General features: G+C 40.9%; 4 protein-coding genes across 16 annotated transcripts in view; all 4 read right to left on the bottom strand.

The window, feature by feature from the left end:
* LOC307170769 (protocadherin alpha-C2-like) overlaps window positions 1–26,116 on the bottom strand; it is a gene marked incomplete at its 5' end in the record, with an annotated part of 184,187 nt that overhangs the window by 35,157 nt on the left and 122,914 nt on the right. For 3 of the 13 annotated variants that reach the window (XM_079892047.1, XM_079892048.1, XM_079892045.1), the window contains one exon: window positions 1,621–1,683. The exons of 2 other annotated variants lie outside the window; for them this stretch is intronic. In XM_079892047.1, the coding sequence (XP_079748173.1) occupies window positions 1,621–1,683 (63 nt within the window). Of the gene's footprint in view, window positions 1–1,620; window positions 1,699–4,115; window positions 6,718–6,899; window positions 9,391–10,070; window positions 12,656–13,233; window positions 15,613–26,116 lie in introns of those variants that run through there. 8 more of the 13 variants (XM_079892043.1, XM_079892041.1, XM_079892042.1 and 5 more) reach the window with 8 other exon arrangements.
* LOC307170785 (protocadherin alpha-3-like) lies at window positions 15,711–18,977 on the bottom strand (the record flags this gene model as incomplete). Its single annotated transcript, XM_079892081.1, has 1 exon — window positions 15,711–18,977. One exon carries the CDS (start codon window positions 18,975–18,977, stop codon window positions 16,590–16,592), a length of 2,388 nt encoding a protein of 795 aa, XP_079748207.1. The 3' UTR covers window positions 15,711–16,589.
* On the bottom strand, window positions 19,630–22,547 carry LOC307170782 (protocadherin alpha-3-like). Its single transcript, XM_079892078.1, has one exon. It carries the CDS (start codon window positions 22,453–22,455, stop codon window positions 20,053–20,055), a length of 2,403 nt encoding a protein of 800 aa, XP_079748204.1. The 5' UTR covers window positions 22,456–22,547; the 3' UTR covers window positions 19,630–20,052.
* On the bottom strand, window positions 23,326–25,825 carry LOC307170881 (protocadherin alpha-3-like; the record flags this gene model as incomplete). The annotated part of the gene is made up of 1 exon (XM_079892191.1): window positions 23,326–25,825. Exon 1 carries the CDS (start codon window positions 25,711–25,713, stop codon window positions 23,326–23,328), a length of 2,388 nt encoding a protein of 795 aa, XP_079748317.1. The 5' UTR covers window positions 25,714–25,825.

Here is a 26,116-nt window from a genome sequence, read left to right as displayed (position 1 = left end):
CTTACGTGTACTTACAGTGTACTCACCTAAGAAAGGTAAATACATGCATGGTTAAGGTTATGTTAGGGGTAGGTTCAGGGTTAGTACCTTGTTGCAATTATTATAATAAGTATGTAGTGTACATGGGGAACAGGACTGTAAAACAAAGCGCTACCAATTGCTGAGTATAGTTTGTACAGAAATGTATGTACAAAAGAATTTAAGTGCTCTATTAATCTCTGTACTATTACTAATTTATTGTACAATGGGTAACACTTTATTTTAGTGTCCTTGTTACATATGTTACATGTACTTACTATAGTAATCATGCATAATTACAACTGACCCTCAACCAAATTCTAATTCTACATGTTGTTGCTTAATATTACTCAGTACTTAAATATATAATTACACTGTAACAATGACACCTTAAAATAAAGTGTAACCGTACAATGCAGTAGAAAAAAATATTATGTCACTTTCAGCTTTCCATAGTCAGAATTGTTCATAATAGTTTTGTACATTAACACATACTGTAGTACACATTACAGTTGGCTTGCTATCAGTTTCTTTCTTTTTTAACGTTTTATTTAGAAGTGAACAGGCAGATAAATTAGTGCATCAGGGAAATAAATCGCTGTTTAGTTTGTCAAAATTTTGCGAGGTTTATAATTTCCCACTGAAAGAGTTCTGCAAAGACAATTGTCCAGATTTTTGTGTGTCCTAAACTTGGTTCGCATATTCCTTGCGCTGCTGTACACTCTGCTTTGTTAATATTCAATACTCATTACATCTTCATGTAGGGAAGTCCTGAGCACAAAACAAATATTGTTTCTCTTTGTGCTAATTTCTTCAGTGTCGTCTGAAGAACATACAGTATCACTATACTACAATTTAAAGGTTCTTCCAAGCAGAACAAGCTAATCTATGCCCCAGATTTTATGGTAGTAGTCAAAAGCCTCACTTGTACATCTCAAATTATAAAACTGTACCACTTAATTATTTTATTAATAACAAAATATACCAACTTTGTGGGAAAGATAAAGTGAATTAAAAAAAAAATGCAACAACATCATTCTGGGCTTTTACTAAAAATAATCACTACTGGTATGTTTCATCATCTTCCCATACTCCTTCTCTCTCTCTGTCTCAGTCTCTCAATAACCAAATTTTGTCATGTCTAATCAGTGGCTGAACGGCCAGCGGCTGCTGTTTCTCCACTCGCCCTCCCAAGAGTGAATTAATTCCGTGAATCCGTTTTTTATTGTCTCCCTGACACCCTCATTTGTTTGCCTGATACCACCTGCTTCCCCATTTATTCCCTCTTTTTCATGAACATCCTCTGACTCTACTGTCTTTCTTTTCCATTCATATACCAGTTCACCACACCCTTTCTGCTCACACAGACTCTGCATGCACCCCCCCTCCCTCCCTCTCTCTCTCTCTGTGGGTGTGGCAAAATGCAGCATTGGCTAGTTATAAAGAAACAGAGCCCGGTCGCCATGACAACCTGAAGATGGAGGGATAAGAAAAGACACTAAGTGCTAAGATCGCAATGTCACATAATTACATGTGTGCATGTGAGATAGAATGTGAAGGAGACAGAAGAGTATAGAGAACAAACAAGCATATGTCACTAACCTGCTGGTTGATAAGTGTGCCATTGAACTGTGGGTCATGTGGTCTAGTAGGGAAACACTGTAACTGTAGGGAGAAAAACTAGGGCTTGGTAATAGAGCAAAGAAATTACAACATCCAATATTTAAATTTGTATTTAACTTAGCTCTAAACTAGCTCCCATAATGTTAGCCAAACAGTCAATATTATATCAGTCAATTACATTCAAAATGTTTAAGGCTAAATAGAGTAAGAATTGTTAAAACAATCATGCCACAAATCAGGTTTCTAAAACGAACTGATTTGAGGTTGAACTGATTAATGAGAAAAGAGTTAGAACATAACATCTTGCAACTAACAAGATGCAATAAAATAAACAAATCTTTGTCTTAACGCTCTCATTCTTGCAAGTCATGTTAGAAGGAAGGATCTAATGTTGTAATGCAGCACAACTGATGTTAAACTCAGTCTCTGTCTGTTCAGACTTCTCTTGCACTAAGTGAAATTACTGATATGTAAAGCAATAAGCTTAACTCTTCTTCTTTCTATGTAATGAAACTAATGGGCTCATGAAATCGATTTAATGCTCTGTACAAACCAGGGTCATCACAGGAATGTAATGAAACCTCTGCTGCTGACTCTCTTATTAACACTGCTGGTCAACAAACATCAATTGTGCAACCCCTTCTCATATTAGCACAACTATCACAAACACAGACACACATACACTCACTCTATAAACAACTATGTTAGCAGTTGTTGTCAGAGTGACTGTCCTCAGCAGAACTGGAGCACAGGGTGGGGTTTCGGTGTGATTGACAGTGATGATGTCACAGCTATGAGCTCAGCCTGCAAACCAAGGGCTCCTGCAGCGCAGAACGGAAAATTACCGTCCCTTCCCCCACTCCATTGCCCCCTCTCTCACTCCATCTCTCTCTCTCTCTCTCTCTCTCTCTCTCTCAGTGTCTGTCTATCTGCGTATTCCTCCCTCTACCTTTTATCCCATCTCTCCTTTCTCAACACCCCCACTCTCCTCCCTTTCTCTATCCCTTTTTTTCTCTCTCCCATCCCCCTCTCGTTCTCCCACAGAGGCAACATGCATTAGCTTGGAAGGAAAATCTCAGCCGGCACAGAGACAATAACAAAGCTGAATTCTGCTTTGTGTGGTTCTGCTCAACACAACAAAGCAAATACAGCAAAAGAACAAACCTGCAGGTCTACTGTAAAACTGTAAAAAAAAAAAAAAAAAAAAAAAGATAAAGCCGGGACGAATAAATCCTCATAGATTAAAGCACACAAAACCTATAAAAAAGAAGTTGCTGTGCACAGAATAACATTAATCACAGGACATTAATCAAATGTGCATATAATGCTAACTCTGTTTTACAAAAAGTCAGATGTTCTTGCTTCAATTTAAGCACACAATAATATGTTGTTTGGAACATTCTCAAATCATGCTTATGGGTCATCAGTTTTTTTTTCTGGAGCCCTTGTCAGCTCCCCCTCTCCCTCCCCCCTTAAATACTCTTACTGTTATTTTTAACTAGAAAAATGTGGCTTGCATATTTACAATGCAAGCTCACGCAATCCACTAAAGAATAAAGCAGAGACAAACACAATCAGATAGACTTAAAAGCATGGACAGAAGAATGAGAAAAAAGAATCCAACTGGCAATTTACGGTATCAAACCATGTAAGAAATAAAACATGTTTAATTTGTGAATGAGACAGAACTATATAGGGATATAAGACAGCCCTTCTTCAAATTATAGGCTGTAGAAATGATCCATATGGCCCACACCCTGCTGAGAGGCCTCAGCTGCATGGATACTGCTAATGCTAATCTACTGAATCCTGTTTACACAATTAATTTAAATTAAACTTCCATTGGGATATAGCTTGTAAATGGATTGAAAAAGAGAGAGGTTGAGTGTTTGGAATACATGGGAGAGACAATATTATGAAAAGGTGCACAACCAGTACTGCCGGTTGTAAGTGAACAAGAAAGTCATGTGTTCAGTGAGATAGCATTGGTAAATTCAAGCCCAGTGGCAGCCTAATTTTTTTCCTGTTTATGTGCCAGAGATTTTCCAAGCGGAACACAAAAGCCGAGCATGGCCTCTTTAACCAACATGACATAGACCGACAAATCCGCTTCACGTGACAGACTTCGGACTCATTTTCAGACAGCTGTGGTAATCTCTGCATTATAAAAGAGGTCAAAAAATGTAAAAATATATATATATAAATAAAAACAGTTGAGGGAAAAACTTGAAACAGTTCTGTTTACTTTGGCCAAACAAATATTGGTATTCAATAAGGCACCATTCAGCACACTGTTGCTGGACAGAGTCAAACTATGCTCAATCTCAGTGTGTTTCAGCACCACGGAGAGCTCTCATGCGATGTAAAGGCAGGTCATGTTTCAACAGGAGATGTCAGAAGCTCAATACAAGATTTTTGTATACACATACTGTAGGTATTAAGTACATTTTAACTGGCCCCCTATAAAATCTTACCTTTTCTTTATTAGGGAGTGTTTGTGTTCTGGTAAAAGTGTCTCCTCCATTAATACTGATCAGTTCTGCATCTGCAGGCGGAAATTGCGCAGGGAAAACCACTACGTCACTCTTCAGTGTGTCCGAGCTAAAACACACGTCATACTGCTGAGTAGCTTTGGAGTAAGACCAGCTCCCGTCAGGGTGTGTGGTGATCATCGGGGCGCTGTACCTGCCCAAACTGCCCTCTGTCCTGTGGCATTTTACAGCTATCAAACTGATGAGGCTCAGTAAAAAGATGACGGACACACACACAATGGCGATCAGCAAATACAGATTTAAATCCGAGAAACTCTCCTCCTTTATCGGCGCATGTCTGAATGGAGTCTTGACATCCCCTGCGCTTTCAACAACCACAACATCAATAGACACAGTCGCTGACAGTGAGGGCTCTCCGTTATCACACACCAAAATGACCAACGGGTGAGTTTTCAGGTCATTGTCACTCATTCTCCTCTTAGTCCTGATCTCCCCGCTGCTGGTTCCGATTCGGAACAGATTGTTTCCTTTGGGTTCAGAGATGTGGAAAGACAGCAGCGCATTGTAACCAGAATCTGCATCTACAGCCCTGATCTTGGCCACAAAGTAGCCCGCGTCAGCAGAATAGGGAATGTTCTCAGTGTTAACGGAACCGAGCTCGGAATAGGGCGTGAGAATCCCGGGACTGTTGTCATTCTCATCCAGGATAAAAACATTTACAGTCACGTTACTGCTGAGAGGAGGAACACCAGAGTCTGTGGCCTGAACTTTAAACTGAAATGTTTTGATCTCCTCGTAGTTAAACGACTGTAAACTGTGTATATCTCCACTGTCAGAGTTTATACTAACAACAGAATATGTAGTTCCAGATTTGTGAAGTGGTTCCAGTATTCCATAAGTAATTTTGGAATTTTCATCTAAATCTGGATCAACAGCCGAAATAGTGTAAATGATTTGACCTTTAGGACCATTTTCTTTTACAAATACATTTATAACAGGATTTGGAAAACGTGGGGGATTGTCATTAACATCAGATACATACACTGTTAAAACGCGTATGGAAGAAAGAGGCGGAGTCCCTTCATCTGACGCCATGATTGTGACATTATATCGATCAACACGCTCTCTATCCAGGTCATTATCCACTACAAGAGAATAATAATTCTTGTACGATGACTGTAATTTAAAAGGAACATCACCTACCACTTTCCCGTGCGTATTCCCATTCTTTCCCGAGTCTTTGTCAGATATCGTTATCAAAGCAACCGTTGTTTCTTTTTTAGCATCCTCCCTTACTGTGTTCACTTGTGACGTTAAGGATATTTCTGGCTCGTTGTCGTTTATATCTAAAACCTCTACTAATATTTTACAGTGCGCAGACCGCGGACTCGCGCCTTTGTCTTTAGCCTGAGCATGAATCTCATAAGCATTGTGTTGCTCAAAATCCACACTGCCCTGCACTGAAATGACACCGGTAGCAGAATCAATTTTAAAAACCTTGTTTGTTTTGTCATCGCTGTCTTGGTGAACTAAAGAATAAATTATTTCACTATTTACACCCTCATCCAAATCAGTGGCATTCAGATTTATGACTAATGTTCCCATTGGTGCATTCTCAAAAAGACGCACTTTGTAAAGAGCTTTACCAAACACGGGTGCGTTATCATTTACATCTTGTACATTTATGATTATCTGTATTGTACCAGATTTGGGAGGTTTTCCTCCATCTACAGCAGTCAATGTGAGCTGGATCACAGGCTGTTTCTCTCGATCTAAAGCTTTCTGCAGCACTAACTCGGCAGACACACTCTGCTCTCCTCCATTCTGTACATCCAGAGAGAAATGCTCATTCGGACTCAGTTTGTAGCTCTTTACCGAGTTCGCTCCAACATCAGGATCCGACGCTCTCGGCAACTGCAATCTGTCGCCAACAAACGCATACTCCGATATGTTAAATTGCTTAGACCTAACACGAAACGACGGAGCATTGTCATTAATATCTAAAATATTGATCTCAATGCGAAACAGGTTTAATGGATTATTAACAATGGCTTCTAAATTCACTGAACATTGCGGCGAGGCAGGACATAATTCCTCCCTGTCGATCCTTTCGCTGACGAACAGAACACCCGTTTTCAAATTAACCTCAAAATATTTCCTTCCCAAAACTGCAGGGATGTGAAATCCGCGTGATTCCAGTTCTTGGATATTCAGATTAAGATCCTTTGCGATATTTCCAACAAATGTTCCCGTGTTCACCTCCTCTGAAATGGAGTATGCGATCTGGGCTGAAGCCATTGACAGCAAGCGCAGCAAAACCAGACAAATAACAGTCCCGCCGAGAAGAATTATCCTAGCCATTACGCATCTATTTTGTAAACTCCACCAATCGCTGCAAAACAAATATTGACAAAACAGGTTCCATTCTTTGGTTGTATTCCACTATATGTATTTTGTTTCTATGCATGCAGACATGAAGACGAAATAGAACAAAGCGCATGAGTGAGTAAGGCGCTCCTGTAAGGACGAGGAGGAGCCAATGTGGGCGCGCTCGAACAATTCAAAACACTATACTGACACCAAGTGGCTTCGGAGAGAGAACTAGGCTATAACATGACAAAAGAAAACAAAAAAATATATATTTACTGGTTGCTTTAGGCAAAGTAAAAAACATTTGTTTTCGGTTTATACATTTTAAAGATTTGTGATTAACAAATTAATATAAAAAAAAAATATATATATATTTTAGGATATGTCATTTCTTACCTTCTCTTTATTAGGCAGTGTTTGTGTTCTAGTAAAAGTGTCTCCTCCATTAATACTGATCAGTTCTGCATCTGCAGGCGGAAATTGCGCGGGAAAAACCACTACGTCACTCTTCAGTGTGTCCGAGCTAAAACACACGTCATACTGCTGAGTAGCTTTGGAGTAAGACCAGCTCCCGTCAGGGTGTGTGGTGATCATCGGGGCGCTGTACCTGCCCAAACTGCCGTCTGTCCTGTGGCATTTTACAGCTATCAAACTGATGAGGCTCAGTAAAAAGATGACGGACACACACACAATGGCGATCAGCAAATACAGATTTAAATCCGAGAAACTCTCCTCCTTTATCGGCGCATGTCTGAATGGAGTCTTGACGTCACCTGCGCTTTCTACAACCACAACATCAATAGACACAGTCGCTGACAGTGAGGGCTCTCCGTTATCACAAACCAAAATGACCAACGGGTGAGTTTTCAGGTCATTGTCACTCATTCTCCTCTTAGTCCTGATCTCCCCGCTGCTGGTCCCGATTCGGAACAGAGTGTTTCCTTTGGGTTCAGAGATGTGGAAAGACAGCAGCGCATTGTAACCAGAATCTGCATCTACAGCCCTGATCTTGGCCACAAAGTAGCCCGCGTCAGCAGAATAGGGAATGTTCTCCGTGTTAACGGAACCGAGCTCGGAATAGGGCGCGAGAATCCCGGGACTGTTGTCATTCTCATCCAGGATAAAAACATTTACAGTCACGTTACTGCTGAGAGGAGGAACACCAGAGTCTGTGGCCTGGACTTTAAACTGAAATGTTTTGATCTCCTCATAGTTAAACGACTGTAAACTGTGTATATCTCCACTGTCAGAGTTTATGTTGATCATGGATGTTACCGGGCCACTTTTAGAGCTTTCTAGTAAAGAATATGTTATCCGGGCATTATCACCTACATCAGGATCTAAAGCAGAGACTGTATGAATAACAGCTCCAATCTGACTGTTCTCTTTCACATAAATATTAATGACGGGCTCTGGAAAGCGCGGCGCGTTGTCATTCACATCAGAAACGTGTACAGCAATGACACTGGTGCTGGAGAGAGGCGGAGTCCCTTCATCAGTAGCTGTGATGGTCACGTTATACTCGGACGCGCGCTCTCTGTCGAGAGGACCGTTAACAACTAATGTATAATAATTCTTGTACGAGTTCTGAACTTTAAAAGGAACAGATCCCTGAATCTTTAAGGTTACCTGTCCGTTTTTACCAGCATCATTATCAGTTACAGTTATCATTCCAACCATTGTGTCAATCGGAGCATCTTCTTTTACAGTGCTCACTAAAGACATCACAGATATCACTGGTATGTTGTCATTCACATCCACAACCTCGACCAATACTTTACTGTGTGCAGCTCTCGGATTATTACTTTTATCTTTTGCTTGTATTCGGAGTTCGATTGCATTCCTCTGCTCGTAATCTACATCTTTTTGCACGGTAATTTCACCTGTTTCAGGGTTTATCGAGAATGCATCGACATTTTTGTCATTGTTGTGATTCACTATTGAATAAATTATTTCACCGTTCACACCCTCGTCTAAATCAACAGCTTTAACTGTAATCACATGAGTACCACGTGGTGCATTCTCAATGGTTTTGCCTTTATACAAAGACTTACTGAAAACAGGAATATTATCATTAACATCTACAATGTTAACAATAATCTCTGTTGTACCGGATTTAGGAGGTTTTCCTCCGTCTACAGCGGTCAGTGTGAGCTGGATCACAGACTGTTTCTCTCGATCTAAAGCTTTCTGCAGCACTAACTCAGCAGACACACTCTGATCTCCTCCGCCCTGTACATCCAGAGAGAAATGTTCGTTCGGACTCAGTTTGTAGCTCTTTAAAGAGTTACTGCCCACATCTGCGTCAAACGCGCTTTGTAATGGAAACCTCTCCCCTGGAGAAGCTGATTCGGTAATATTTAGATTTATTATTGATGTCTGAAATGCGGGTGCATTATCATTTATGTCAACAACATTTATTTCAAATCTGTAAATATTCAATGGAGAGCTAATCATAGCTTCTAAAGGCAGCGAGCATTTAATATTTTGCTCACATATTTCTTCTCGATCAATTCTTTCTCTGACATGGAGAATTCCAGTTTTTGTATTTACATCGAAATACCTCTTGTTCGGTCCCGGAACTATATGAAACCCTCGTACCTCGAGATCTTGAATATTCAGATTAAAATCCTTCACCAAATTCCCAACTGTAGTTCCTGGGTTTGCTTCCTCAGACACGGAATACACAAACTGTCCGTTGGTTATATTCCAAAGCCGACACAGAAAGAACACAGAAAGCCAAAACCGAAATGTTGATTGCCGTTTGGATTCCATTGCTTCTAAACCTTCTGAATATGACAACATCATAAAAATCCGATAGCATAGTCGCTGAGGAAACGTTCACACGAAACCACCGCACTACAGCAGCCTCCTGACACAATGGCGAATTCTGAACAAAGCCTCTCTGCTCGGGAAGCTACGAAATGAGGAGGAGCTTATAGTGGAGTTATGAAAATTCTCCTGTAAAATGGAAGGCTAGTGACATCGTGCGGACAACTGCAAACTCTACAGTTTCTAAATAAAATACAATTAAATATTTTGATATTTTGAATGTCAGTTATAAGAGCTTATTATTATTATTTTTAAATTACCAATGTCTAAAATGGCAAAAGTGTCCACATCATACTGGCTGTCTAAGTATAACAGTGGCATCGGACGTATACTGAAAAAGATTATTTATTAACTACAAAATTAAATCTTAAAAAATGTGAAATGACAAGAAAGGATAATGAGACTTGGAACAGAAATATATTCATAAGTGTATGGCAATATCAGACAAAATAACAGTTGATTTGTTAGAGCATTTGCGTTTTCAGCACCACAGACAGCGTCAGCGCAAAAGACGATACAACTGCACTCTAAACCTGTGCGCAACAGGAATAAAAGAGTTTGGGGAGAAGCTGCAGGAAGCTACTGTAATGGTTTATAATTAATTTCCCCTCAGTGTTAATCTAAAATGAAAAGTGAATGAACAATATGCAGCACGAAGAATTCAAGAAATTGCAGCTCCAAACTAAATCGTACTGAATCATTTGTTTTCCAAACTTTTCATGAAATATTTCTTACCTTCTCTTTATTAGGGAGTGTTTGTGTTCTGGTAAAAGTGTCTCCTCCATTAATACTGATCAGTTCTGCATCTGCAGGCGGAAATTGCGCGGGGAAAACCACTACGTCACTCTTCAGTGTGTCCGAGCTAAAACACACGTCATACTGCTGAGTAGCTTTGGAGTAAGACCAGCTCCCGTCAGGGTGTGTGGTGATCATCGGGGCGCTGTACCTGCCCAAACTGCCGTCTGTCCTGTGGCATTTTACAGCTATCAAACTGATGAGGCTCAGTAAAAAGATGACGGACACACACACAATGGCGATCAGCAAATACAGATTTAAATCCGAGAAACTCTCCTCCTTTATCGGCGCATGTCTGAATGGAGTCTTGACGTCCCCTGCGCTTTCAACAACCACAACATCAATAGACACAGTCGCTGACAGTGAGGGCTCTCCGTTATCACAAACCAAAATGACCAACGGGTGAGTTTTCAGGTCATTGTCACTCATTCTCCTCTTAGTCCTGATCTCCCCGCTGCTGGTTCCGATTCGGAACAGATTGTTTCCTTTGGGTTCAGAGATGTGGAAAGACAGCAGCGCATTGTAACCAGAATCTGCATCTACAACCCTGATCTTGGCCACAAAGTAGCCCGCGTCAGCAGAATAGGGAATGTTCTCCGTGTTAACGGAACCGAGCTCGGAATAGGGCGCGAGAATCCCGGGACTGTTGTCATTCTCATCCAGGATAAAAACATTTACAGTCACGTTACTGCTGAGAGGAGGAACACCAGAGTCTGTGGCCTGAACTTTAAACTGAAATGTTTTGATCTCCTCATAGTTAAACGACTGTAAACTGTGAATATCTCCACTGTCAGAGTTTATGTTGATCATGGATGTTACCGGGCCGCTTTTAGAGCTTTCTAGTAAAGAATATGTTATCCGGGCATTATCACCTACATCAGGATCTAAAGCAGAGACTGTATGAATAACAGCTCCAATCTGACTGTTCTCTTTCACATAAACATTAATGACGGGCTCTGGAAAGCGCGGCGCGTTGTCATTCACATCAGAAACATGAACAGCAATGACACTGGTGCTGGAGAGAGGCGGAGTCCCTTCATCAGTAGCTGTGATGGTCACGTTATAGACGGACGCGCGCTCTCTGTCGAGAGGTCCGTTAACAACTAAAGTATAATAATTCTTGTACGAGTTCTGAACTTTAAAAGGAACAGATCCCTGAATCTTTAAGGTTACCTGTCCGTTTTTACCAGCATCATTATCAGTTACAGTTATCATTCCAACCATTGTGTCAATCGGAGCATCTTCTTTTACAGTGCTCACTAAAGACGTCACAGATATCACTGGTATGTTGTCATTCACATCTACAACCTCGACCAATACTTTACAGTGTGCAGCTCTCGGATTATTACTTTTATCTTTTGCTTGTACTCGAAGTTCTATTGCATTCCTCTGCTCATAATCTACATCATTTTGTACAGCAATTTCACCTGTTTCAGGGTTTATCGAGAATGCATTTACATTTTTATCATTGTCGTGGTTGACGATTGCATAAATTATATCACCGTTCACACCCTCATCTAAATCAATGGCTTTAACAGTAATCACGTGAGTACCACGTGCTGCATTCTCAATGATTTTGGCTTTATACAAAGACTTACTGAAAATAGGAATATTATCATTAACATCTACAACGTTAACAATAATCTCTGTTGTACCGGATTTAGGAGGTTTTCCTCCATCTACAGCGGTCAGTGTGAGCTGGATCACAGACTGTTTCTCTCGATCTAAAGCTTTCTGCAGCACTAACTCAGCAGACACACTCTGATCTCCTCCGCCCTGTACATCCAGAGAAAAGTGTTCGTTTGGACTCAGTTTGTAGGTCTTTATCGAATTAACACCAACATCAGCATCAAACGCTCTTTGTAATGGAAACCTCTCCCCTGGAGAAGCTGATTCGCTGATATTCAAATTTGTTATTGATGTCCGAAATGCGGGTGCATTATCATTGATGTCAACAACATTTATTTCAAATCTGTAAACATTTAATGGAGAACTAATCATAGCTTCTAAAGGCAGCGAACATTTAATATTCTGCTCGCATATTTCTTCTCGATCAATTCTTTCTCTGACATGGAGAATTCCAGTTTTTGTATTTACATCGAAATACCTCTTGTTCGGTCCCGGAACTATATGAAACCCTCGTACCTCGAGATCTTGAATATTCAGATTAAAATCCTTCACCAAATTCCCAACTGTAGTTCCTGGGTTTGCTTCCTCAGACACGGAATAGACAAACTGTCCGCTGGTTATATTCCAAAGCCGACACAGAAAGAACACAGAAAGCCAAAACCGAAATGTTGATTGTCGTTTGGATTCCATTGCTTCTAAACCTTCTGAATATGACAAAATCATACAAATCCGATAGCATAGTCGCTGAGGAAACGTTCACACGATACCACCGCACTACAGCAGCCTCCTGACACAATGGCGAATTCTGAACAAAGCCTCTCTGCTCGGGAAGCTACAAAATGAGGAGGAGCTTATAGTGGAGTTATGAAAATTCTCCTGTAAAATGGAAGGCTAGTGACATCGTGCGGACAACTGCAAACTCTACTGTTTCTAAATAAAATACAATAAAACATTTTGATATTTTTAATATATCAGTTATAAGAGCATTTTTTTTTCTTCTTTTTTTAATTGCCAATGTCTAAAATGGCAAACGTGTCCACATCATACTGGCTGTCTTAGTATAACAGTCTATACTGAAGAAGATTATTTATTAACTACAAAATTAAATCTTAAAAAATGTGAAATGACAAGACAGGATAATGAGACTTGGAACAGAAATATATTCATACGAGTATGGCAATATCGGACAAAATAACATTTGATTTGTTAGCATTTGCGTGTTCAGCACCACGGACAGCGTCATTGCGAAATACGATAAAACTGCACTGTAAACCTGTGCGCAACAGGAATAGAAGAGTTTGGGGAGAAGCTGCAGGAAGCTGCTGTAATAGTTTACAATTAATTTCCCCTCAGTCTTAATCTAAAATAAATAATGAATGAACGATATGCAGAACGAAGATTTCAAGAAATTGCAGCTCCAAACTAAATCGAACTGAATAATTTGTTTTCAAACTTTTCATGAAAAATGTCTTACCTTCTCTTTATTAGGGAGTGTTTGTGTTCTGGTAAAAGTGTCTCCTCCATTAATACTGATCAGTTCTGCATCTGCAGGCGGAAATTGCGCGGGGAAAACCACTACGTCACTCTTCAGTGTGTCCGAGCTAAAACACACGTCATACTGCTGAGTAGCTTTGGAGTAAGACCAGCTCCCGTCAGGGTGTGTGGTGATCATCGGGGCGCTGTACCTGCCCAAACTGCCGTCTGTCCTGTGGCATTTTACAGCTATCAAACTGATGAGGCTCAGTAAAAAGATGACGGACACACACACAATGGCGATCAGCAAATACAGATTTAAATCCGAGAAACTCTCCTCCTTTATCGGCGCATGTCTGAATGGAGTCTTGACGTCACCTGCGCTTTCTACAACCACAACATCAATAGACACAGTCGCTGACAGTGAGGGCTCTCCGTTATCACACACCAAAATGACCAACGGGTGAGTTTTCAGGTCATTGTCACTCATTCTCCTCTTAGTCCTGATCTCCCCGCTGCTGGTTCCGATTCGGAACAGAGTGTTTCCTTTGGGTTCAGAGATGTGGAAAGACAGCAGCGCATTGTAACCAGAATCTGCATCTACAGCCCTGATCTTGGCCACAAAGTAGCCCGCGTCAGCAGAATAGGGAATGTTCTCAGTGTTAACGGAACCGAGCTCGGAATAGGGCGCGAGAATCCCGGGACTGTTGTCATTCTCATCCAGGATAAAAACATTTACAGTCACGTTACTGCTGAGAGGAGGAACACCAGAGTCTGTGGCCTGGACTTTAAACTGAAATGTTTTGATCTCCTCATAGTTAAACGACTGTAAACTGTGTATATCTCCACTGTCAGAGTTTATGTTGATCATGGATGTTACCGGGCCGCTTTTAGAGCTTTCTAGTAAATAATATGTTATCCGGGCATTATCACCTACATCAGGATCTAAAGCAGAGACTGTATGAATAACAGCTCCAATCTGACTGTTCTCTTTCACATAAACATTAATGACGGGCTCTGGAAAGCGCGGCGCGTTGTCATTCACATCTGAAACATGAACAGCAATGACACTGGTGCTGGAGAGAGGCGGAGTCCCTTCATCAGTAGCTGTGATGGTCACGTTATACTCGGACGCGCGCTCTCTGTCGAGAGGTCCGTTAACAACTAAAGTATAATAATTCTTGTACGAGTTCTGAACTTTAAAAGGAACAGATCCCTGAATCTTTAAGGTTACCTGTCCGTTTTTACCAGCATCATTATCAGTTACCGTTATCATTCCAACCATTGTGTCAATCGGAGCATCTTCTTTTACAGTATTAACCAACGATGTTACAGAGATTTTTGGAACATTATCGTTAATATCTACAATTTCCAGTAGCACTTTACAAAGAGACGCTCTTGGTTTATGCCCTTTATCTTTCGCCTGCACGCGGAGCTCCACAGCATTTTTTCTTTCATAATCCACATCACCTTTCACCGTAATCTCGCCAGTTTCCGGGTTTATTGAAAATGAATCGACGTTTTTATCATTATTGTGGTTAACTAAAGCATAAACAATCTGACCATTTACGCCCTCATCTGGGTCGCTGGCCTGAACTGTAATAATAGAAGTACCCGGCGGCGCGTTTTCATTTACGCGAGCTTTATACAACGGTTTACTGAAAACAGGAATGTTATCGTTTATATCTTCAACATTTACTATTATCTGCATTGTTCCTGATCTTGGAGGTTTTCCTCCGTCTACAGCGATCAGTGTGAGCTGGATCACAGGCTGTTTCTCTCGATCTAAAGCTTTCTGCAGCACTAACTCAGCAGACACACTCTGATCTCCTCCATTCTGTACATCCAGAGAAAAGTGTTCATTTGGACTCAGCTTGTAGGTCTTTACTGAATTACTGCCCACATCTGCGTCAAACGCGCTTGTTAGAGCGAACTGCTCCCCTGGAAAAGCTGATTCAGAAATATTTAGGGTTGTCTTTGAGGTACGAAATATTGGTGGGTTATCATTGATATCTAGTACGTTTATCTCAAATCTATATATATTCAAAGGGGAGTTAACAATTGCTTCCAGAGGTAATGAACACTTCACATTCTGTTCGCATAGCTCCTCTCGGTCTATTCTCTCCTTAACGTGAAGAACACCAGTCTTTATATTTAAATCGAAATACCTTCCGTTGTTCTCCGACACAATTTGAAATCCACGTCTTTCAATGTCCTGTAGATTCAAGTTAAAATCCTTAGCTAAATTTCCAACAGTCGTGCCTGGGTTTGCCTCCTCTGATATGGAATACACAATCTGCCCATCTGTAAAAATCCCAAAGCGAAGAAAGGCACCGAAAAATATCCACGATTTGAAAATACGTCCTTCAGTTAAAGCCATTTTACAAAATCACTGTTACGCAAGTTAAATCACTGAAATCCTCCCGCATGTCTGTAAAATGTTTCCTGCTAAATCCACGAGTGGACTGTATCCGAGGACAATGGCGGACGACTAACAAAGCTTTTGCAGGACGAACGAAGAAGGGAAATAAGGAGGAGCCTCGCCATGTCCTGAAAGCTCACACAACAGTCAGATACTGACATCGCGCGGACAAATTTGACAATCACATCAACAAATCAAAAGCAATATATTCTCAGTTTTAAGTGATCAAAAAATGTCAAATAAATAAACTGTAATTATATCATTACTTCTATAAATAATCAAACAGAATGCAGTAGTTCTATATAAAAATGGTTTAAAACTGTTTCAAATGTATGGCAAATAAACGAATTATTTAAAATGTCAATTAAAATATTACTTGAACACCATAACGACTCACTAAAATATATTGACTATCAGAACATATATAGGAAAAATGTTTGAAGATGAAACGCGTGTAAAATGAGTAAGATTGCGATGCAAACCATTTAGAGTATTAAGCAGCATGTGTTTTGGTAAATGTGTCACCTCGTGCCAAAAGAAAATTTCCCTTTTATTTTAACCTGTATAGTGCAATATAAACGTTATCATTCCAACAATGTGGGGAAAAAAGAAACATGAGACGTTTCATGTCTGATACGCCGTGACAAATATCTGCTATTTGGACGGGCGGTGTTCAGTACCATGAACAGCTCCAATTCCACTCCAACAATAAACCATGTAGAACAGCGTTTGTCCACTATGCAATAAATACACAAGTTCCATGTTTTATGTGCACTCTAAAAAAAAACACACAAATATTTTATATACAAAAAAAAAAAAAAAAATCTTCCCAAATAATTAAGACTGACAACAGAGAGGATGCCAGTTAGATATGTACATCGAAATAGGAGCAAATACGTAATTCACCAATAAAACGAAACATATAGGCTGTTAACTTATCTTACCTTCTCTTTATTAGGGAGTGTTTGTGTTCTGGTAAAAGTGTCTCCTCCATTAATACTGATCAGTTCTGCATCTGCAGGCGGAAATTGCGCGGGGAAAACCACTACGTCACTCTTCAGTGTGTCCGAGCTAAAACACACGTCATACTGCTGAGTAGCTTTGGAGTAAGACCAGCTCCCGTCAGGGTGTGTGGTGATCATCGGGGCGCTGTACCTGCCCAAACTGCCGTCTGTCCTGTGGCATTTTACAGCTATCAAACTGATGAGGCTCAGTAAAAAGATGACGGACACACACACAATGGCGATCAGCAAATACAGATTTAAATCCGAGAAACTCTCCTCCTTTATCGGCGCATGTCTGAATGGAGTCTTGACGTCACCTGCGCTTTCAACAACCACAACATCAATAGACACAGTCGCTGACAGTGAGGGCTCTCCGTTATCACAAACCAAAATGACCAACGGGTGAGTTTTCAGGTCATTGTCACTCATTCTCCTCTTAGTCCTGATCTCCCCGCTGCTGGTTCCGATTCGGAACAGATTGTTTCCTTTGGGTTCAGAGATGTGGAAAGACAGCAGCGCATTGTAACCAGAATCTGCATCTACAGCCCTGATCTTGGCCACAAAGTAGCCCGCGTCAGCAGAATAGGGAATGTTCTCCGTGTTAACGGAACCGAGCTCGGAATAGGGCGCGAGAATCCCGGGACTGTTGTCATTCTCATCCAGGATAAAAACATTTACAGTCACGTTACTGCTGAGAGGAGGAACACCAGAGTCTGTGGCCTGAACCTTAAACTGAAATGTTTTGATCTCCTCATAGTTAAACGACTGTAAACTGTGTATATCTCCACTGTCAGAGTTTATGTTGATCATGGATGTTACCGGGCCGCTTTTAGAGCTTTCTAGTAAAGAATATGTTATCCGGGCATTATCACCTACATCAGGATCTAAAGCAGAGACTGTGTGAATAACAGCTCCAATCTGACTGTTCTCTTTCACATAAACATTAATGACGGGCTCTGGAAAGCGCGGCGCGTTGTCATTCACATCTGAAACATGAACAGCAATGACACTGGTGCTGGAGAGAGGCGGAGTCCCTTCATCAGTAGCTGTGATGGTCACGTTATACACGGACGCGCGCTCTCTGTCGAGAGGTCCGTTAACAACTAAAGTATAATAATTCTTGTACGAGTTCTGAACTTTAAAAGGAACAGATCCCTGAATCTTTAAGGTTACCTGTCCGTTTTTACCAGCATCATTATCAGTTACCGTTATCATTCCAACCATTGTGTCAATCGGAGCATCTTCTTTTACAGTATTAACCAACGATGTTACAGAGATTTTTGGAACATTATCGTTAATATCTACAATTTCCAGTAGCACTTTACAAAGAGACGCTCTTGGTTTATGCCCTTTATCTTTCGCCTGCACGCGGAGCTCCACAGCATTTTGTCTTTCATAATCCACATCACCTTTCACCGTAATCTCGCCAGTTTCCGGGTTTATTGAAAATGAATCGACGTTTTTATCATTATCGTGGTTAGCCAAAGCATAAACAATCTGACTATTTACGCCCTCATCTGGGTCGCTGGCCTGAACTGTAATAATAGAAGTACCCGGCGGCGCGTTTTCATTTACGCGAGCTTTATACAACGGTTTACTGAAAACAGGAATGTTATCGTTTACATCTTCAACATTTACTATTATCTGCATTGTTCCTGATCTTGGAGGTTTCCCTCCGTCTACAGCGGTCAGTGTGAGCTGGATCACAGGCTGTTTCTCTCGATCTAAAGCTTTCTGCAGCACTAACTCAGCAGAAACTCTCTGCTCTCCTCCGCCCTGTACATCCAGAGAAAAGTGTTCATTTGGACTCAGCTTGTAGGTCTTTACTGAATTACTGCCCACATCTGCGTCTAACGCGGTTGGTAGAGCGAACTGCTCCCCTGGAATAGCTAACTCCGTAATATTTATTGTTGTCTTTGAGATACGAAATATTGGTGGATTATCATTAATATCTAGTACGTTTATCTCAAATCTATATATATTCAAAGGGGAGTTAACAATTGCTTCCAGAGGTAATGAACACTTCACATTCTGTTCGCATAGCTCCTCTCGGTCTATTCTCTCCTTAACGTGAAGAACACCAGTCTTTATATTTAAATCGAAATACCTTCCGTTGTTCTCCGACACAATTTGAAATCCACGTCTTTCAATGTCCTGTAGATTCAAGTTAAAATCCTTAACTAAATTTCCAACAGTCGTGCCTGGGTTTGCCTCCTCTGATATGGAATACACAATCTGCCCATCTGTAAAAATCCCAAAGCGAAGAAAGGCACCGAAAAATATCCACGATTTGAAAATACGTCCTTCTGGTAAAGCCATTTTACAAAATCACTGTTAGGCAAGTTAAATCACTGAAATCCTCCCGCATGTCCGTAAAATGTTTCCTGCTAAATCCACGAGTGGACTGTATCCGAGGACAATGGCGGACGACTAACAAAGCCCTTTTGCAGGACGAACGAAGAAGGAAAATAAGGAGGAGCCTCGCCATGTCCTGAAAGCTCACACAACAGTCAGATACTGACATCGCGCGGACAAATTTGACAATCACATCAACAAAGCAAAAGCAATATATTCTCTGTTTTAAGTGATCATAAAATGTCAAATAAATAAATAAAGTGTAATTCTGTCATTACTTCTATAACTAATCAACCAGAATAAATATAAACATTGTTTAAAACGGTTTCAACTGTATGGCAGATAAACGAATTATTTAAAATGACAATTAAAATATTACTTGAACACCACAAAGACACACACAAATATCTTGACTTTCAGAACATAGGACAAATGTTTGAAAATGAAACGCATGTAAACAGAGTAAGTCTGAATCCATTTACAGAATTAAGCAGCTTGTGTTTTTGGTAAATATATCACCTCGTACCAAAAAAATAAATAATTATATATATATACAGTATATATATATATATATATATATATATAGCCTACTTTTTTTTTTCTTCTTTTTACCTGTATTGCGCAATATAAACGTTATCATTCCAACAATGAGGGAAACAAAGATTCATGTCTGATACGCCGTGACAAATATCTGCTATTTGGCCGGGCGGTGTTCAGTACCACGGCCAGCTCCAATTCCACTTTAACAATAAACCATGTTACGCTTGCCCACTATGCAACAGATAAACAGAACACGTGTTTCACGTGCACTCTAAAAAAAAAAAGAAAAACAAGAAAAAAAAATTCTACCCAAATAATTTAGACTGACAACAAAGAGGATGCCAGACATGTACCTCGAACTCAGAGTGCTATCAGCACCATGGACAGCACCAAATACAGGGGGTAAACTCCTGGCAAAGAGCAAACACACACTAAAAGATTTAGCTTATATATGGAATGTAAATGAGAATCAACCTGCCAGCAAGCCACCTAGTAAAAGTCAACAATTTAATAACGATTTTGAATGTCTTACCTTTTCTTTATTAGGGAGTGTTTGTGTTCTGGTAAATGTGTCTCCTCCATTAATACTGATCAGTTCTGCATCTGCAGGCGGAAATTGCGCGGGGAAAACCACTACGTCACTCTTCAGTGTGTCTGAGCTAAAACACACGTCATACTGCTGAGTAGCTTTGGAGTAAGACCAGCTCCCGTCAGGGTGTGTGGTGATCATCGGGGCGCTGTACCTGCCCAAACTGCCGTCTGTCCTGTGGCATTTTACAGCTATCAAACTGATGAGGCTCAGTAAAAAGATGACGGACACACACACAATGGCGATCAGCAAATACAGATTTAAATCCGAGAAACTCTCCTCCTTTATCGGCGCATGTCTGAATGGAGTCTTGACGTCACCTGCGCTTTCAACAACCACAACATCAATAGACACAGTCGCTGACAGTGAGGGCTCTCCGTTATCACAAACCAAAATGACCAACGGGTGAGTTTTCAGGTCATTGTCACTCATTCTCCTCTTAGTCCTGATCTCCCCGCTGCTGGTTCCGATTCGGAACAGAGTGTTTCCTTTGGGTTCAGAAATGTGGAAAGACAGCAGCGCATTGTAACCAGAATCTGCATCTACAGCCCTAATCTTGGCCACAAAGTAGCCCGCGTCAGCAGAATAGGGAATGTTCTCAGTGTTAACGGAACCGAGCTCGGAATAGGGCGCGAGAATCCCGGGACTGTTGTCATTCTCATCCAGGATAAAAACATTTACAGTCACGTTACTGCTGAGAGGAGGAACACCAGAGTCTGTGGCCTGGACTTTAAACTGAAATGTTTTGATCTCCTCATAGTTAAACGACTGTAAACTGTGTATATCTCCACTGTCAGAGTTTATGTTGATCATGGATGTTACCGGGCCGCTTTTAGAGCTTTCTAGTAAAGAATATGTTATCCGGGCATTATCACCTACATCAGGATCTAAAGCAGAGACTGTGTGAATAACAGCTCCAATCTGACTGTTCTCTTTCACATAAACATTAATGACGGGCTCTGGAAAGCGCGGCGCGTTGTCATTCACATCAGAAACGTGTACAGCAATGACACTGGTGCTGGAGAGAGGCGGAGTGCCTTCATCAGTAGCTGTGATGGTCACGTTATACACGGACGCGCGCTCTCTGTCTAGAGGGCCGTTTACTACCAGCGAATATTTATTTTTGTAAGTATTTTGTACTTTGAATGGTACAGAATCGCGTATCTTAAGAATTACAGCACCGTTTTTAGCCGCATCCCCGTCTTTAACAGTTATTAACCCCACCATTGTATCCGCTCCAGCGTCCTCTCTCACAGTTTCAGCGAGAGATGTCACTGATATTTCAGGTATATTATCATTAATATCGAGAATTTCAATTAAAACTTTACAGTGAGCCACTCTTGGGTTTGGGCCTTTATCTTTTGCCTGGACACGTATTTCAATTGCAGCATATTCTTCGTAGTCTATATTGCCTTGGACAGATATCAAACCGGAAGTGGAATCTATAGCAAATGGCATTGTGTTTTTGTTAGAGTCATGATTGAGAAGAGAATAAACTACTTCGCCATTCAGACCCTCATCTAAATCATTCGCATGAACAGTTATAACTGATGTACCATGTGGCGCATTCTCACTAACACGAGCTTTATAAAGTGATTTACTAAATACCGGAATGTTATCATTTGCATCCTCAACATTTACGGTTATCTCCATTGTTCCTGATCTTGGAGGTTTTCCTCCGTCTAGAGCGGTCAGTGTGAGATGAATTAAAGGCTGTTTCTCTCGATCTAAAGCTTTCTGCAGCACTAACTCAGCAGACACACTCTGCTCTCCTGCGCTCTGTACATCGAGAGAAAAGTGTTCATTTGGACTAAGCTTGTAGCTCTTTATAGAATTACTGCCCACATCTGCGTCAAACGCGTTCTGTAACGGAAACCTATCCCCTGGCAAAGCCAGCTCTGAAATATTCAGATATTTTTTCTCGGAGGCAAATGCAGGTGCATTATCATTTATATCTAAAACGTTTACTTCAAAACGGTACATATTCAACGGAGAATTTACAATGGCCTCCAGTTCCACCACACATTTTAAGCTTCGTCCGCATAGCTCCTCTCTATCTATTCTGTCTTTAATATGAAGTGTTCCCGTCTTTCGATTTAGGTCGAAATACCTCTCATTCTGACCTGAAACGATACGAAATCCCCGAAGCTCCAGATCGTCTAAATTCAGGCTGAAGTCCTTTGCTAAATTCCCGACAGTTGTCCCCGGTTTTGCCTCCTCCGACACGGAATACATAATCTGGCCATTAGAGAATTTCCAAATGCAAAAACATACAATGAGAAAGATCGACGTCTTTTGTCGTTGTCGCACCATTGTATCTATATTCCGTAACCATAGCCGTTTGAAAACAAACAGGTATTTCCAGAGGCAAGCACAACACTGTGAATCTCTATCAAACACGGACCGAAGACTGGAGAACAAAGCGCTCCGCAAGAAACAAAACACTCCCCAAACAGGGAGGAGCTTTGCAAAATGATGAACATAGAAATGTGTAGAGTCATAGTGACATCTTGTGGAAAAAGATCAAATAAAATATACGCATGCTGTACAGCGGGATCAAAAATTTGAATGCTGTTACAGAAATATTTTCAATAATATACTGAGACTTTTCTTTCTCTCAAATCAGCTGAAAAGTGACTTATGATTAGGGAACGTTTTATTTATTATCTTTTTTATAAACATGTTTTGTTTATTTAAAAAAACGTTCAATTATATATATACACACACACACACACACACACACACACACATATATATATATATATAATTTTTTTTTTTTTTTCATATACCCATTTTTCGTCCTTTTAAGTTTATCTACTGTATATGTATATCTAACTATAACTTAAAGGGGACTAATAATTCAACCTAAAATTAAATAAAAAAACATTAAATACCACTGCAAGAAGGGACACCACCCTGTCACGCAAAAAGGAAATGAGATACACTTCAGGACCTCGGACAGTTACAAGAGTGGCTACAAAACCATCAGCACAGAGCGCAACCTTACACCTTAAAACACAATGATCAAATATCAATACAATCACTTCAATTAGCTGATCAAGGGAATGCACATAAATGGAATTATAAAAGAACATGAGGCCACGAAGAGGAGTAATGCTCTGAAAAGTACAAAACCCAATATTTCATATGCTTAGGCATAAATATTTTGCAACTTATTAAATGCTAAAATCTTACCTTTTCTTTATTAGGGAGTGTTTGTGTTCTGGTAAAAGTGTCTCCTCCATTAATACTGATCAGTTCTGCATCTGCAGGTGGAAATTGCGCGGGGAAAACCACTACGTCACTCTTCAGTGTGTCCGAGCTAAAACACACGTCATACTGCTGAGTAGCTTTGGAGTAAGACCAGCTCCCGTCAGGGTGTGTGGTGATCATCGGGGCGCTGTACCTGCCCAAACTGCCGTCTGTCCTGTGGCATTTTACAGCTATCAAACTGATGAGGCTCAGTAAAAAGATGACGGACACACACACAATGGCGATCAGCAAATACAGATTTAAATCCGAGAAACTCTCCTCCTTTATCGGCGCATGTCTGAATGGAGTCTTGACGTCCCCTGCGCTTTCAACAACCACAACATCAATAGACACAGTCGCTGACAGTGAGGGCTCTCCGTTATCACACACCAAAATGACCAACGGGTGAGTTTTCAGGTCATTGTCACTCATTCTCCTCTTAGTCCTGATCTCCCCGCTGCTGGTTCCGATTCGGAACAGATTGTTTCCTTTGGGTTCAGAGATGTGGAAAGACAGCAGCGCATTGTAACCAGAATCTGCATCTACAGCCCTGATCTTGGCCACAAAGTAGCCCGCGTCAGCAGAATAGGGAATGTTCTCAGTGTTAACGGAACCGAGCTCGGAATAGGGCGCGAGAATCCCGGGACTGTTGTCATTCTCATCCAGGATAAAAACATTTACAGTCACGTTACTGCTGAGAGGAGGAACACCAGAGTCTGTGGCCTGAACCTTAAACTGAAAAGTTTTGATCTCTTCATAGTTAAACGACTGTAAACTGTGTATATCTCCACTGTCAGAGTTTATGTTGATCATGGATGTTACCGGGCCGCTTTTAGAGCTTTCTAGTAAAGAATATGTTATCCGGGCATTATCACCTACATCAGGATCTAAAGCAGAGACTGTATGAATAACAGCTCCAATCTGACTGTTCTCTTTCACATAAACATTAATGACGGGCTCTGGAAAGCGCGGCGCGTTGTCATTCACATCAGAAACGTGTACAGCAATGACACTGGTGCTGGAGAGAGGCGGAGTCCCTTCATCAGTAGCTGTGATGGTCACGTTATACACGGACGCGCGCTCTCTGTCGAGAGGTCCATCTACCACTAGAGAATATTTATTCTTATAGGTATTCTGTATGCGAAAAGGTGGAGAATCGCGTATCTTTAGAACAACAGCACCGTTTTTTCCACCGTCTCCGTCTTTAACGGTAACCAGTCCCACCATTGTACCAGCAGTAGCGTCTTCTCTCACCGTTTCAGCGAGAGATGTGACGGAAATTTCAGGTACATTATCATTAACATCAATAATTTCAACTAAAACTTTACAATGACTAGCCCTTGGTTTAGGACCTTTGTCTTTTGCTTGGACGCGAATTTCTACGGCATTGCTTGCTTCGTAATCAATGTTCCCCACAACAGAGATGAGGCCACTGACGGAATCAATGGTAAAAGCGTTAGCAACATTGTCATCATCACTGCGTATCATTGAATAAATAATTTCTCCGTTCAAGCCCTCGTCAGCGTCTCTAGCGTGGACCGTGACAACAGAGGTGCCTGGAGGCGCATTTTCCATAATTCGTGTTTTGTAAAGAGATTGGCTAAATACAGGGATGTTATCATTCACATCCTCCACATTAATAATAATTAGTGATGTTCCTGATCTTGGAGGTTTTCCTCCGTCTACAGCGGTCAGTGTGAGCTGGATCACAGGCTGTTTCTCTCGATCTAAAGCTTTCTGCAGCACTAACTCAGCAGACACACTCTGATCTCCTCCGCTCTGTACATCCAAAGAGAAATGCTCATTCGGGCTGAGCTTGTAGCTTTTCACCGAATTACTGCCCACATCCGCGTCAAACGCACTTGGTAAAGTAAATCTCTCGCCAGGGAAGGCTGATTCCACAATATTTAGTTCTGTCTTTGGCGACTTGAAAGTAGGAGTGTTATCGTTTATGTCTAAAACATTCACCTCCAGTCGATACATGTTTAATGGGGAGTTAACAATGGCTTCTAATTCCAAAGAGCATTTGCTGCTCCTTCCGCACAACTGTTCCCTGTCTATTCTCTCTTTGACGAGGAGAACACCACTTTTCAAATTAACATTGAAATACCTCTGATTTGGGCCTGAAACGATCTGAAACCCACGAAGCTCTAATTCCGGAAGATTTAGGTTCACATCCTTTGCTATATTTCCCACTGTGGTTCCCGGATCAGTCTCCTCTGATATTGAATACACAATCTGTCCATCGGTAATATTCCAAATGGAAAACGCTGCAATAAAATACATCCACGATTTAAATCCTTGTTTTGACATTTTCATAATTCCTTTCAAATATCCGTTTCATCCATGCGGTAATAATCACTACAACGCCGTAATTCCTCACTGCTCCAGCAAAAACAGAGACACGGTAATGTGGCCTTTCACGAACAAAAGCATCACGTGATAAACCGAACCCTCCCTTAACCGAGGAGGAGCTTTACAGCTGTGGTAAGAGAAAATCTCGGTCTCTGACGACACCGCGCGGACAAATTGAGGCAAAGTAGATAATAATTCAGTGAAAAGATAGCCAATGTCTAAACGTGCCGTAGATGCATTTCAAAATGAATATTGTAGTCATATTATTTAACATTAATATTAATTGATGATTAAAATCTACCAAAACTTAACTGTATACGGTTTCATGGTTGTATGTTTTGTCAGTGCACATTGCACACACACAAAA

Source organism: Squalius cephalus (genome assembly GCF_949319135.1).
Source record: "Squalius cephalus genome assembly, chromosome: 14".
In the NCBI taxonomy this organism is placed as follows: Eukaryota; Metazoa; Chordata; class Actinopteri; order Cypriniformes; family Leuciscidae; genus Squalius; species Squalius cephalus.
Note: the sequence above shows the minus strand (reverse complement) of the source record. Positions and strands in the feature narration are given on the sequence as shown.

Coding starts and splice junctions, on each gene's coding strand:
- LOC307170782 (XM_079892078.1), bottom strand. CDS start 22,455: ATGGTGCGACAACGACAAAAGACGTCGATCTTTCTCATTGTATGTTTT.